Raw genomic sequence first — 13,471 nt, 5'->3', positions numbered from 1 at the left:
ACCGAATATGTGGTCATCAGTGTGTATGTGTGACCTTTTTCGAAAATATTGGTCAATCTGTGAGTTATATTATTGAAATTCGGAGAGAGTCTTTTCCTGGCAATATGTTAATGTAGCTTCGTGTCAAAAATGCGTAAAATCGGGTCAATACTTTCTCCAGCTCTTAATAAGTAATTCAACAAATTACCCCACCTATATGTCGGTCAGAGTGTATAATATCTTAGGTTTATGTTCATAAATATATGTGAAATTTCATAAACATAATATGGTTTAGCGCTGAATATTGATAATATTGGTCTAAAGCGTGGTCAAAGCCTCTTATCCCCATTATAATGATTTCGGTTGCTTTTTCCTCATATACCGAAAATAGTGAACTTATCCTCTTTGGTCTAATTTACATCACATAGATCTCATTTTCGTTATTTGGTTGATTTTAATAGTAATATCTCGGATATGAAACAAAATGTGGTAATGAGAGTAAGTGAGTCTACGACCTATAATATAATTTAATAAGATACCAAATATGATTGTAATGCTTTCACCCTTTCACCGAATAATGAATGTTAAATTCTTTCGCAACATTCCTTAATATATAGGTTTACAACACCTAAAAATATTTCCCTGCTTTTGATTTTTCCAAATTGCGAGAGTAAAAAAAGTAAGGTTTCACACATACATAAATTAATATACAAAAAAACATAGCTCTTTAAAAACTTTGAAGTTTTCAAACTCTTTTACTTTCATATTATTTTCTTCAGAATTCACATTGTCTACTGATGTATTAATATGATTCAACTAACAATGGGAATTGTAGTAATAAGCCCTATACGCTGTAATTTATATGTTAATATTAAATAATTTTAAATCTTTAAATTCAGTCAACTGAGTCATTGAAATCACAGAAATCTAGTACTTTTGCGACGAACTTACAAATTAATTAAAACCTACCAGCCATAAAGATTTTAAATTTCATTGGACAATTATTGTTTTATATCCAAAATATTTCTACTAGAAGCAATTCATCTAACACAAATCAATATATTTAAAATATTTGTGCTGTGGAAATTGACATGCCTAAATCCCTAAATTTTGCTACCAAAAGACAGAATGATAATCAAAATATTATCGATTAATCTTGTGTTGTATTGTAACGGATTTCTCGATAAATCGTCTACTTATAACTCAGTTCAATCACAGGATTGTTAAATAAAAGTCCCAATTTAATGGTTATATACTCTGTCTATCCGTTCGTCCGTCTGTCTGTATATACCCGAACTAGCTCCTCAGTTTTTCAGATATTGATTTAAAATTTTGCACACGTCCATTTCTCCCCAAGAAGCTGCTCATTTATCGGAACCGCCAATACCGGAAAACTATAGCTGCCATACAAATTGAACGATCAAAACCATGTCCTTGTATGGAAAACTTTTATTAGACGAGATATTTACACGAAATTCGGCTTGGATTATTGTCCAAAGCAACAGTACAATCTCCGAACAAATTGTTCAGATCGGATCACTATATATGTCCTACAAACTGATTGATCAAAATCCAGTCTTTGAATGGAAACTTTTGACGAGATATATTCACGAAATTGGATTACTATTCAAAGCAACGGTATAATCTTCGAGGAAGTTAATCAGATCGGACTACTATAGCTGCCAGACTGACCAATCAAATCAATTTCTTTTATGGAATTTTTTTATTTATAAAGCGTATAGCCGCAGGACCACAAGTATTAAAGTTTTTTCTTTTTGCTACTATTTTTTCAGCAATTGTGACCTATTTCTATCATTAAAATAATTTCTCCATTTTCGAACTCAACGTGATCTTCAAGTTGGCTTTTACCCGTTAATGAGCCATTAAGCTAAGATAAAGACATTGAGTGAGCGAAGTTTAATGTGTTAAAGTAAAGACATTGAAAAAGGTACCCTTCTTTGTATTTTTTTTTTAGCTAACCGGCCATGACGTCCTTGAAACTTACCCAATTATATTTGTCGGAGGTAAAACAAGATATATTTGTGGACTTTGACTTAATATCCGGCGAAAATCTGATAGCATTACAATGTTCCAATAACCAGCTGATTATATTGGATCTTTTAGATTTATCAACAGAGTTAACTGATTTGCCATATAATTTATACTACGTTAAAATTCCTCAAACCTATAACTTGGAACCCTTAAAGAAAAACGAATTGAAACAATCTTATAATGACTCCACTTTGTTGGAACAGCATCGGCAAGTATTACAGTCAGCATATATGGCAAAATTTTCTTGTGAAACTCTGAAAGTAAATGCTTTGCAATTTAAACGGCCACCATGGAATACACCGACCGCAGAATCAGTTGCTGTTATTGTAACTAACAGTGGGTTGTGTCAAATATTAATAAAGATGACTGCTCCAAGTCGTCATTGGAATGAAATATGCAATGTTAATGAATTTTTTTTTAATGAAAAATTATCCTCCAAAATCAAAGGACTCACAAGAAGACATGCTGTTGACTGCTACATAACTGCAGCTGCTTGGCATCAAAAGGAACCAATATTATTGGTATCGTTTGAGAATGGATATATAGCAATTATTTTGTTCCAAGATGCAAAAAGTGCAAATATAAAAGACATTTGTATAACAAAAACACTCGAAAAAATATATGACATAAATTTATTTGACAATTTTTTGCTTATTGGTACTAGAGATGGTATTTTGCAATTATTTTCAGTAAATCTAATGAATGATATGCCTATTATAACTCCATTGGAAGATTTATGGAATAAAAAAGATAATATAGTTTGCAGCAAAGTAATTGTAAATAAGTTTTCTGCCAGTATATATCTAGTCGCTTTTAATAAAGGTCCTAATATAATCATATACTCGTTGACTACTAAAGGTGAAGTTATGCATTGTAAAGAGCTGCATATTGGTGGGATAAAAGTAACAGGTAAAATTTTTTCTGTTAACGTAGCAAAATAACTTTCTTATCTTCTATTGAATAGGAATCCAATTCATATCCCCCTCTGATTTTATCGTCACTACCATTACGAATGATGTGAGTTATTTTCAAATAAACTTCGTGGATCAAAGAGAATTTGAAATAATTGAACAAAGTATTGACACCGATTTCAAAACCTCAAACGTAGGAATTCTTGGTACACTCCCATCATCAAACACAAGTGTATTGACCTTTATATTATTTCGTAATGGGGAATATACACAACAATGTAAATATATGCATAGTAGTATATTTATAAATATTGCAAAATTGGAAAGACTCGGCTACCCAATCCAATCAACAATAACTAGCAAAAATGTAATTAATTCAAGTACCGATAATGCAACTATCTTGGGAATGGATGTATTTAATAATATGCAATATGACAATTACTGTTCTCTTACGGATATCATAAATACTCAATTACCTGCCGTTTTGGATGAAAGCTTTTTACGTCAACTTCAAACAAAATTTGTATTTGTTTCGAATTTCCTAAGCTATCAAAGGTAAGATATATCAGTAAAGTAATTTATCTAGATGAGTTCCCTTAAATATGATTTAATATTTTTTCTTTTGTATTCAGTTCTAAATTAGACATTTTTACTCTGTGTCATACCAACTCATGTTTTGAATACAAACACGACAGCACAACACACAATTTCGTTGTTGCCGTACTAAAACTTTTCACTTAAATGAAATTTAAATATTTTATTCAAAGTGATTTTGTGCAAAAGATAAGTAAATAATATGTCGATTCATTTGTTTTAATTATCAATTGTTATTACAAATGGTATATCAGACCTATTTTATGCTTCTGCTGGTAAAATAACGTTAGACTAGTTAGAGCTTTGAATAATTTTACATTTCACATATTAGTGGTAATACTACAGCTGCCCATTGTCGTTGGTTAAAGTAAAACTGTTTTTAATTTAGCGACAGCGACAACTACAAGCCTCTGCCGTGAAGACGTGCTGCTATCTAAATAACTGTGTCCATAAGAACGTGTTTATTTTAATTTTTGATAGATGCTGCCTGTCGCTAATTGGTTGATTGCCATATGTTTGCGCTATTTTATCGTTGAAACAGCTTAAAATTTTAATTACATTTTGCACTTCAAATACTTATTTAAGACTTCAAAAATATTTCGACTTAAAATAATTTCTTTATTATTAATCATAAAAATTTCAATAGAAAATAGGCGAGTATTTGTTGTGAAAAAAACTATTGACAAAAGTTTTGTGAGCGAGCGAATATTTGTTTGGAAAAAAATAATAAGTTAAAATTTTCTTAACTTAAAGAAGGCCGAGAGAACTAGTATACTGTCACCGCTAGTAAAAAGGTATTCCTATTATCTCTCGAAATAATATCTGAAGCTTATTTTAATTTTATTTTTATTTGGTTTTAGCAGGTTCCATTTATTTATCATACAGAAGAATTAGAAACTTGTGATAAATTTTTAAGAATATGGTTTCTTAAATGACAGACTTGCGCAGTTTATAGCTTCACATTAAAAATGTAACAGATCCTGTATCTCTTAATACAGATTTAACAGATAATGATTGTAATAAGAAACGCAAGAAAACAGGAATATAATTAATGATTTTATTAATATTTTCTCTGTAAGTACAACGATTTGGGTTTTATGACGTCAACGCTTGTAATCTTTTTACTATTAACCCTAATACCAATTGAATAAATTTTACAAATGTTAAAAATATAAATAGTTTGTCAAATACCTGGTACACTACTTTATCGTATATACATTGAATTACTTTTTAAAAAAGTTAATTGTCGGATTTACAATTTCACGCTAACCAATTTGTTTAGTTAGGAGTATTCTGTCAAATATCTTGGGTTCTATTTTATAGAGCTGGTTTCCCCAACAACAGTGTATATATTCAATAAGTAAGGAAAGACTAAGACCGAGTATAGCCGATAATGTTAACTTTCGACATTTGTGAGGCTCTAGAGTGGTGAAATATTTTCAGATGTTGGCAAAACTTTGTATTAAAAAATCTGATATCTGTTGATATTGTCAGTATGAAGTCAGCCAGAGGCATATTTGGTATCTGAGGGATTGAAAAGTCTTCAAAGCGATTTCGACTATTTTTCGATGACGGATATCTGGTTATATTTGTCTTAAGTTGTGAACCGATATATTCATGGATGCTTGATTTATATTCTGTAAAGTCAAAGCATCTGATGGGTTTCAAAATTGTATTATATGGGTTGTACTCCAATATTGCCAATTTTTATGATTTAACATGAACATGACAGGGTAATGTTATGTTCTAGCAGTTCCTGAGATATAAGATTACGCTTAAAAGTTGGCGGAGGCACATCCTTTGTTTAATTTTTACACCCATTTCTAAAAGGGCCATTTTGTTCTATCTTTATTGTATCTTACTGATTATGAGTTAAGCTTTAGTGAGATATTGCACTTCTAGTAGTTTTAAACTTCATTGTTGTATGTGCAAACAGAGCATTGGTTATTCTTTTATTTGTTTGTTAAAAGTAAATATTTTTTATACTGCTACAGAGTATAATAGTTTTGTTCACTTAACGGATGTTTGTTTATGTAAAGATATTGAATTGAGGTTTGCACCGTGACCTAAGATCTATTGTGCCCTCAATTCCCACAACAGCCAGTTCTGCGATACCGGAATTGACCCGGATTTTATCCGGCCAAGGGCTGTTATTTCGACGATCTAACCCTGTTTGGATCGGTAAGTTTTAGATTAAGTTTGTCGTCACTGGAGCAACGCCTAGCAGCAGGGTTGCTCCGTATCCTCCTGACCCGTGCTGGCATCGAGTCCAACCCGGGCCCCGAGGTATTCTACTGCTGCGTATGCGCAAAAAGGCTCCATCCAAATTCCACCTCGGTTAGGTGCAATACATGCAATGGATGGAGCCATCTTAAGACCTGCTCGGGCCTTAAGACACACAGGGAGTGGACCACGAGTTACGTGGCCCCATGCTGTCAACGCAATAATGCGACATCTGCCTCAACGGCCGTGCAACCTGCACCATGTTCGCGCACTGCGCTGCCACTCCAGTCGAGTGGCCAAGATAGGACCTCCACGGTCCTAAGGAGCTCACATAGGCAGCATAACTCCCAATCTGACCAACCTCCCCCCCCAACCTTCATCCAGCTCCAATCCTCGTGCGAGAACCACACAGCAACTCCTGGTTCCTCGCACAGTCTGTTCCGTGTGTCAGACCATAATACACCGGAATGTCACATCAGTCAAGTTGAATTCTTGTACTGGCTGGGGTCACTTTCTGTCGTGTTCTGGCCTGCGCACCACACGAGAGTGGAGTGCGTCGTATGTTGCCCCATGCTGTGGGAGTCTGCCCCCGCAATCACAAACAGTGGCGTCGCCAACCAACACCATAGTGCGACAACCGCCCATGCGGATAGCACAGCTGCAACAACCACCACCTACACGCACCCCACTCACCCCTAGGATCACGACTGGACACCCGCGACAAACGCGACTCCTACAATTTAACTGCAACGGACTCCAGAGCAAGATCGAGGAGATAGTTGCCTTCATATTGCACAACACCGTGCAATATCGTCTAATCGATGTTGACATCGACCGCAGGGACACCACCCTAGAATGTCAGGGTATAGCTGTCCGGTCAGGCGATGTCGAGCTCGAAATATTTAATATATACATCCCCCCAGTTACATGTTGCCCAACAGGATATCACCCGAATATAGATGCGCTACTTCGTGGTGAAAACCGTCTGGTGCTAGGCGACTTTAACGCGCATCACGATCTTTGGCATTCCTGCCTGTCAAACGATCGTAGGGGGATGGAGCTGGCGGAACAGATAGACGATTCGACATTCTGCACAATGAACGACGAAGCCCCCACCAGAATTATGGGCACCTGTAATAGCTCGCCAGATATTACCATCGCTAGCGGTGGTCTGATAAATAGTATAACCTGGCGACCTATGCTAACTCTTGCATCAGACCATCTGCCCATAATTATCTCGATCGAGAAACCTCCTGACTTTATTTCTGTGGATAACCGCACCTATGTTAACTTTAACAAAGCTAACTGGGTCGGCTTCACAGAATTTACTGAGAGCACCTTCAACGCACTATCCATTCCTACGGACGTCATCGTTGGCGAGCGTCAATTCCGCAAGGTGATCGCTGCTGCTACAGCTCGCTTCATACCGGCTGGAAGAATAGCGGAACTCCGCCCTAATTTCCCAGCCGAAGCAGCTGTATTAGCAAATGAGCGCGACACCTTACGCCATGCCGATCCCTGTGATCCCCGAATAAGGGATCTGAATTTGGAGATTCGGCAAATGGTAAACCATCATAAGCGGACAAAATGGATAGAGCACCTGAAGTCCTGCAACCTCTCCACCGGTGTGAGTAAGCTTTGGACTACTGTCAAGGCCCTGTCAAATCCGAGGAAACATGACGATCGGGTTGAAATTCAATTCGATGGCCATGCCTCCTCGGACCCGAAGAAGTGCGCGAGCTACTTTAGCCGGCAGTTTATACTGCACCCTTCGACCGACAAGGCCAAACGATGTGTTACCCGACGGCTGCGCAAAATGCCAAAAGACTGCGCACCACTTACTTTCACCGATGGGGAGGTTCAGAGTGTCATCAAAAAGGCGAAATCGTCTAAATCCATCGGCCCTGACGGAATAAGCATGCTGATGTTAAAACATCTAGGCCCAACGGGAGTAAACTACCTCACCAAGGTCCTCAACCTGTCGATATCCACTCTTCAAATACCCGATGTGTGGAAAGTCGGAAGAGTGGTCCCACTGCTGAAACCTGGGAAACCCGCCAACAAAGGGGAGTCTTATCGCCCGATAACTCTCCTTTCCCCAGTAGTGAAGACACTTGAGGCCTTGTTACTCCCGTCATTCACCCACCACCTGAGCCTAGCAGACCATCAGCATGGCTTCCGTAAAGTGCACAGTACCACCACAGCACTTAGCGTCATAAACGCCCAGATAGTTCATGGCCTGAACCAGAAGCCACCCTGCGAGAGGACGATCCTCGTAGCGTTGGACTTGTCAAAAGCTTTTGACACAGTCAATCGCACAACGCTACTTGAGGACCTAGAACAATCAACGCTTCCTCCAGGGCTGAAGCGGTGGACTGTGAACTACCTGAGCGGTCGGCATTTATCCGTACTGTTTCGAGGTCAAAACTCCAAACTCAGGAAAATTAAACAGGGGGTTCCGCAGGGCGGTGTCCTCTCCCCGCTACTGTTTAATTTCTACATTTTAAAACTCCCCCCCCCACCAGCGGGAATTTCAATGACCTCGTACGCAGATGACTGTACGATATTGACGTCGGGCAATGGAATCGATGGCATGTGTTCAAAAGTAAACGGCTACCTCCCCGATCTTTCTCGCTTCTTTTCTGCAAGGAACTTAACACTCTCCCCCACTAAATCCACAGCGACCATCTTCACCAATTGGACGAAGGAGTACAGACTGGACCTGAACATTTCAGTCGATGGCGTCACTTTGGACAGTCTGTGCTCTTTCACTCCTCATACGACCGCGATAACTGCCAAAGTACAGAGCCGCAACAAAATCCTCAAGTCGCTTGCCGGCAGCTCATGGGGAAAGGACAAAGAAAGGTTGTTGGCAACATACAAGGCAATCGGCCGGCCGGTCCTCAATTATGCAGCCGCAATATGGTCGCCTGGATGCAGTGACACGCAGAATAAGAAGCTTCAGACTTGTCAGAACACTGCACTCCGGACTATCACGGGGTGCCTCTTGATGTCCCCAATCGAACACCTACATAGTGAGGCCCGTATGCTTCCGGTTAAGGAACATAACGAGCTCCTCTCCAAGCAGTTTCTGCTGGGATGTTTTCGCAGAAACCACCCCTGCAGACGCCTGCTTGCAGCGGAGCAGCCTCCTAGGAACATCAAGAGGTCCTTCCTTGACTACGTCGACGACATCAAACAGCACGCCGACCAGACTTCGGACGCAACTAACTTCAGACAAGCACTGACCGCCATTCACAGTGGAGCCATTAACACCTTCACTGACTCCCTTTCAGTGAATGGCGTAATACGAGTCAAACCACCACCCATTGCAGACACAGAGCTCGAGTTGCCTCGCGAATCTAGAGTGACCCTCGCGCAACTTCGTTCTGGATACTGTAGCAGGTTAAACTCCTACCTATCCAGAATAGACCCTGACATACCAAACACATGTCCTGCATGCAATGAGTCTCCGCATGACACTAACCACCTCTTTGCATGCCCAACAAACCCCACTCATCTAACACCCCTCTCCCTATGGTCCGACCCCGTCGAAACAGCTCGTTTCCTGGGCCTTCCGTTAGATGACCTCGACGACAACGAATCTAGAATTTATCACCCAAACGGGGATTAGATAATCGTTATAACAACAACAACATCTATTGTGCCCTCCCCTCTGTCACAACGGGTCACATAGCCCAATGATATTGAACAATTCCAATATACTACCAAGTGCTATTAAAGAGAAGCGATTCCTATTCGGAAAGATGAATCCAAGGTCCGTAATCAGTACAGGTCCTCTCATAAGCAGATATCGCTTTAAGTGCTTGGCTATTGTTGAGTATGGCGGTACTTTCGTTTCGATAGTTGCGTTGGAGGTTTAACTCATGTAAAACTAATCGAGATCGATATAAGCTTATATATTCATATATATAAATGATATGGATGAAGATACTAGTTGAAATCCGGATTCGGTCCGTCCGTCAAAAATTTCCAAGCCCACAAAACGCCATAAATCGAAAACCTACAAAGTGCTATAACTAAACGCCACAATAGTATACAAGGCTGTTTATTACAACGAATTGGGGAGAAGCTTCTTTGGTTTTAAAAATATCGTAAAAGTGGGCGTGATCCAGTCCTCTAATAAGTTCAATATACATTTTCTTCTAAGCCACTAATGGCACCGCAACCAAATTTAGTCAGAACAATTTTTTTTGTTATCTCCTCCGAAGGTGGGAAAATGGATGAAATCGGATTATAAGCCCGCCCGGTTCCCGTATATCGGGTTTGTTAATAACTCCTAAAAGTGCGATAAATCAATAAAGAGAAACTTGAAATTATACAATAGGTGAAATCTGACACCAGCCTACTTCCTATATAACACAATTTTAAATTCCATCTCATTCCTTCACTTTTCAGTATACGATAAAGCACTAATGTAAAAATATTAAGGATTTTCATAAAAAATGTAAGAAAATGTCTGCGTTGGCAATATTAAGATTGTTTATGTTTGGTTTCATCATTTATTGTGATATTTTTGAGCTGCGACGAAAATCGTCCGTATTGTGTTTTACATGGCGCCAACACTCGGCGAAAATCCGTACGACGGCGTCGTCGAGTACGACGAATATTCGTCGTCGCCATATTGTGTTTATGCTATAATGCTTTGAAATTTTTAATATAAAGTGTTGCCAACATGTGAAGGTATTTCTCCGGCTTTGCTCCTGTCAAGTTGAGAGAGTATAAAATGTTCGGTTACACCCTTCATTACTTATTTATGCATATTTTCTTAATATAATATTTAAAATTATATTAAAAAATTAGTTAAGATTTAGTAGATGCCGCCATAATGATTTCCCATATGTTTTATGTTCGGCCAAGTTGGTTAATTAAAAGTGACTAACATTATCGTACAACTTATTTATAGTAAATTTATTTTTAAGTTATAATTTTCTTTGTACACAATCACTAATAGGTAGGTTTTTTCCAAAGAAATTTTTTTTTTAAATTCTCTTATATACGAATTTTTCAGCTAAAATAGCTATATTATTTATTTCTTGTCACCACAAGTGTTCTAAGCAATTAATCTCCCAGAGGTATGTGAATTCACCCTTCTATCGGCAGAGTCCCTTTCTTTAATCTAGAAAGTGTTTAACTGGAAATTATCAACCACAAACCTTCGAAATACTCACTTTATATCAACAGATCCCCTTAATACTAATATCAAAATAGGGTTTAAAAAAATTATTAAATTTCAACAAGTTTCGCTCTACAAGTACTTCGTACTGGTTTTGCGAACGTCCATAACATCAATGAATTAAAATTGTAGACAGTATTTTTCTACTAATGAGTAAAACTTTGCTTGTTTCTGAGTGATTTCTACAATATTTATATTTTATTTATCTTATTATTTTTCATACACTTGCTTTATCAGGGCCTTGCTCTGATCATATATAATTAGAAAAATATCAAAACTTTATTAATTTCTTTTTTTAGGTTCATGGCGAAAAAAAATCTGGAAACCACCGCATTTTCACTGAAGTTTCTGTCACTTAGTATTCAAATAACTCACGTAATATGTCGGCTTAAGTATTTATTTTCATTAAAATCATTAGCGTTGAGTGAATTTCAAATAGAATCCATTAATGTTTTTTTAAAGGAATATATTGTTTTGATTAGAATATTCAGAAAGCTTTTATTGCGGCATAATTTTGTAGAGCACACAAAAGAAAGATTTTTGAATTTTTTCACTAAAGAATTTGATGTGAATACCAAAAACAGTAAAACACATGTTGCCTGGAAAGAAAAGTGTTTATATTGCATGGACCTTACTAAATCGGACACTATGATGTGTGACAGAATTCATAAAGTAAAACGGTGTTATATATCATATATACAGGTAATTTGAGCGACTATTTTATTTGTGGTGCTTTAATGAGACACTTAAAAATTATTTTTATTAAATTGAATTACCTATGTCGCTTTACTTGAATAATATTTTGATTCGGTTTCATTCACATGATCATCCTGTCTATCCTATGGATAGACATACGTTGGTGCAAGTCGTGGTCAACCGTAAACCTTTCTTTGGTTAGTTAAACCAGGAACAAACCGGGTTATTGACATTAAATTAAAATATTGGTCAGAGTTATATGTTACTTTTTCAAAATTACAACCGTGTCAACTAATTTTTGTTAATCATTATAAGTACATGCCGACTAAAAATTCAGTACCATTAATACTTTTTTTTTAAATTTTCATTTTAAAAATTAGGTCACCAAAAAACTTAATTCCGGCGTCATACGACAACGACATCAATAAACAAATGTTAAAGTAGAGTTGTTTTTGTAGTTGCTGTCTCAAAACTAAAATAAATTAAATGCGTTTGCTACAGCTAAGTGAACCAAGGAATGTTGTTAGGAGTCAAAGGGTGCTACGGCGTGAACACCCTTGGTATAAAATATAAAGTTTATTACAACATAGTAAAACTCATACTTTTTTAAAATTCTTAACTAAGTTGTTGCTGGAAAGCATTTTTTCTGCTCTGAATGAATGTGACTGCGATAAACACACTTTTAGAGCGAACCTAGTTTAATTCGAACATTACTATAGACCATTATACTGATATAGTTAAGTAATACATCATTTGAAAGTGCTGATTTTTTTTTCAGTTACCTATCATATCTTCTCGTTACTGCCCTCGATGTCAATATTATGTACTGGAAGACTTATCGTTACTGCAACAACTCTTTTCGCAAAACGAAGTAATTAGATGTATATTTTGTCATTCTGTTTTTGTTAATGATTGTATTTAAAGATACAAAGTAAAATCTATACAACCAAAATATAGAGTGATTGAAAATTATAATTATCTTTTCTCAAATAAATAAAAAACATTTTAATAAATGAAACATTGTGCAATTGTGCTAGTTAGTTTAGTGAGTCTAGCTTAAGCGGAATTTACGATTTCGATATATTCTGGTATGAGAAACTTAAATGATTTGTTCGGCGAGTTGTATAGCATAAAAATCTAAGGCAGTGTGAAACTTAAAATACTTACGGCATCATCTTGGAAATTCGGAGAAAGACACATTATTTTCAAACATCAGTGTTTGATAGTCAGGTCCAACATATTTGCAATGATTTCTTCAGTTACTACTGTTACAAGGCTATAACACTAAAAGTAACGTGTTATCAAATGTGTTACATTGCTGCAACTTAAATTGGTAACAATATTTTAGAAAATATTCATGATAACTGAGTATTTATGTGAATGATAGTCGACATCATCAGTATGGCTGCCAAGTCTATTGCCGGTTATTCAACAAATCCTTTGGGTTATAGTTACAATTCAATCAGGGTTATCAGCCTACCGTTCTTTGTGTTGCTATTCATGGATCTAAAATTGGTGGTATTTTGCTGCCAATAACACGAACTGCGTGATAGCATCCTGTTCTGTATGTACATGTGATCCTTTGTGTATTCTGTCCACTACCTCTGTCGTTATTGTTTTCCATAACTTTATTTTTAATTTTAAGATTTCTGGCAAACATTTTAATTTTCCTCCAGTTCATTTACAAAATATGTCGATAAGGTAACACTGGTTATTAATATATTTTGTTATTGTCAGAATTAATAGAATTGAACAATGATTTAATAATTAAATTAAAGCTATTTTTGCAATTTATAATGTAAAATAAATGTCTACAAAC

The 13,471-nt window shown here is 36.7% G+C and overlaps 1 protein-coding gene across 5 annotated transcripts in view; it reads left to right on the top strand.

Moving 5' to 3' along the window:
- The window catches only part of LOC106622753 (uncharacterized), a 34,374-nt gene extending 21,704 nt beyond the window's left edge, over window positions 1–12,670 (top strand). Inside the window, exons 2-6 of one of the 5 annotated variants that reach the window (XM_036371439.2) lie at window positions 1,955–2,940; window positions 2,996–3,497; window positions 11,256–11,331; window positions 11,419–11,658; window positions 12,431–12,670. In XM_036371439.2, coding sequence (XP_036227332.2) covers window positions 1,965–2,940; window positions 2,996–3,497; window positions 11,256–11,331; window positions 11,419–11,658; window positions 12,431–12,574 — 1,938 coding nt within the window. In that variant the 5' untranslated portion in view covers window positions 1,955–1,964 and the 3' untranslated portion in view covers window positions 12,575–12,670. Of the gene's footprint in view, window positions 1–1,772; window positions 1,886–1,954; window positions 2,941–2,995; window positions 3,498–11,255; window positions 11,659–12,430 lie in introns of all 5 variants that reach the window. The other 4 variants (XM_014242027.3, XM_036371445.2, XM_014242030.3 and 1 more) reach the window with 4 other exon arrangements.
- Window positions 12,671–13,471: the final 801 nt, after the last annotated feature.

This window comes from Bactrocera oleae, chromosome 6, assembly GCF_042242935.1.
Source record: "Bactrocera oleae isolate idBacOlea1 chromosome 6, idBacOlea1, whole genome shotgun sequence".
Lineage (NCBI taxonomy): Eukaryota > Metazoa > Arthropoda > Insecta > Diptera > Tephritidae > Bactrocera > Bactrocera oleae.
This window is presented reverse-complemented; position numbering and strand designations above follow the sequence as displayed.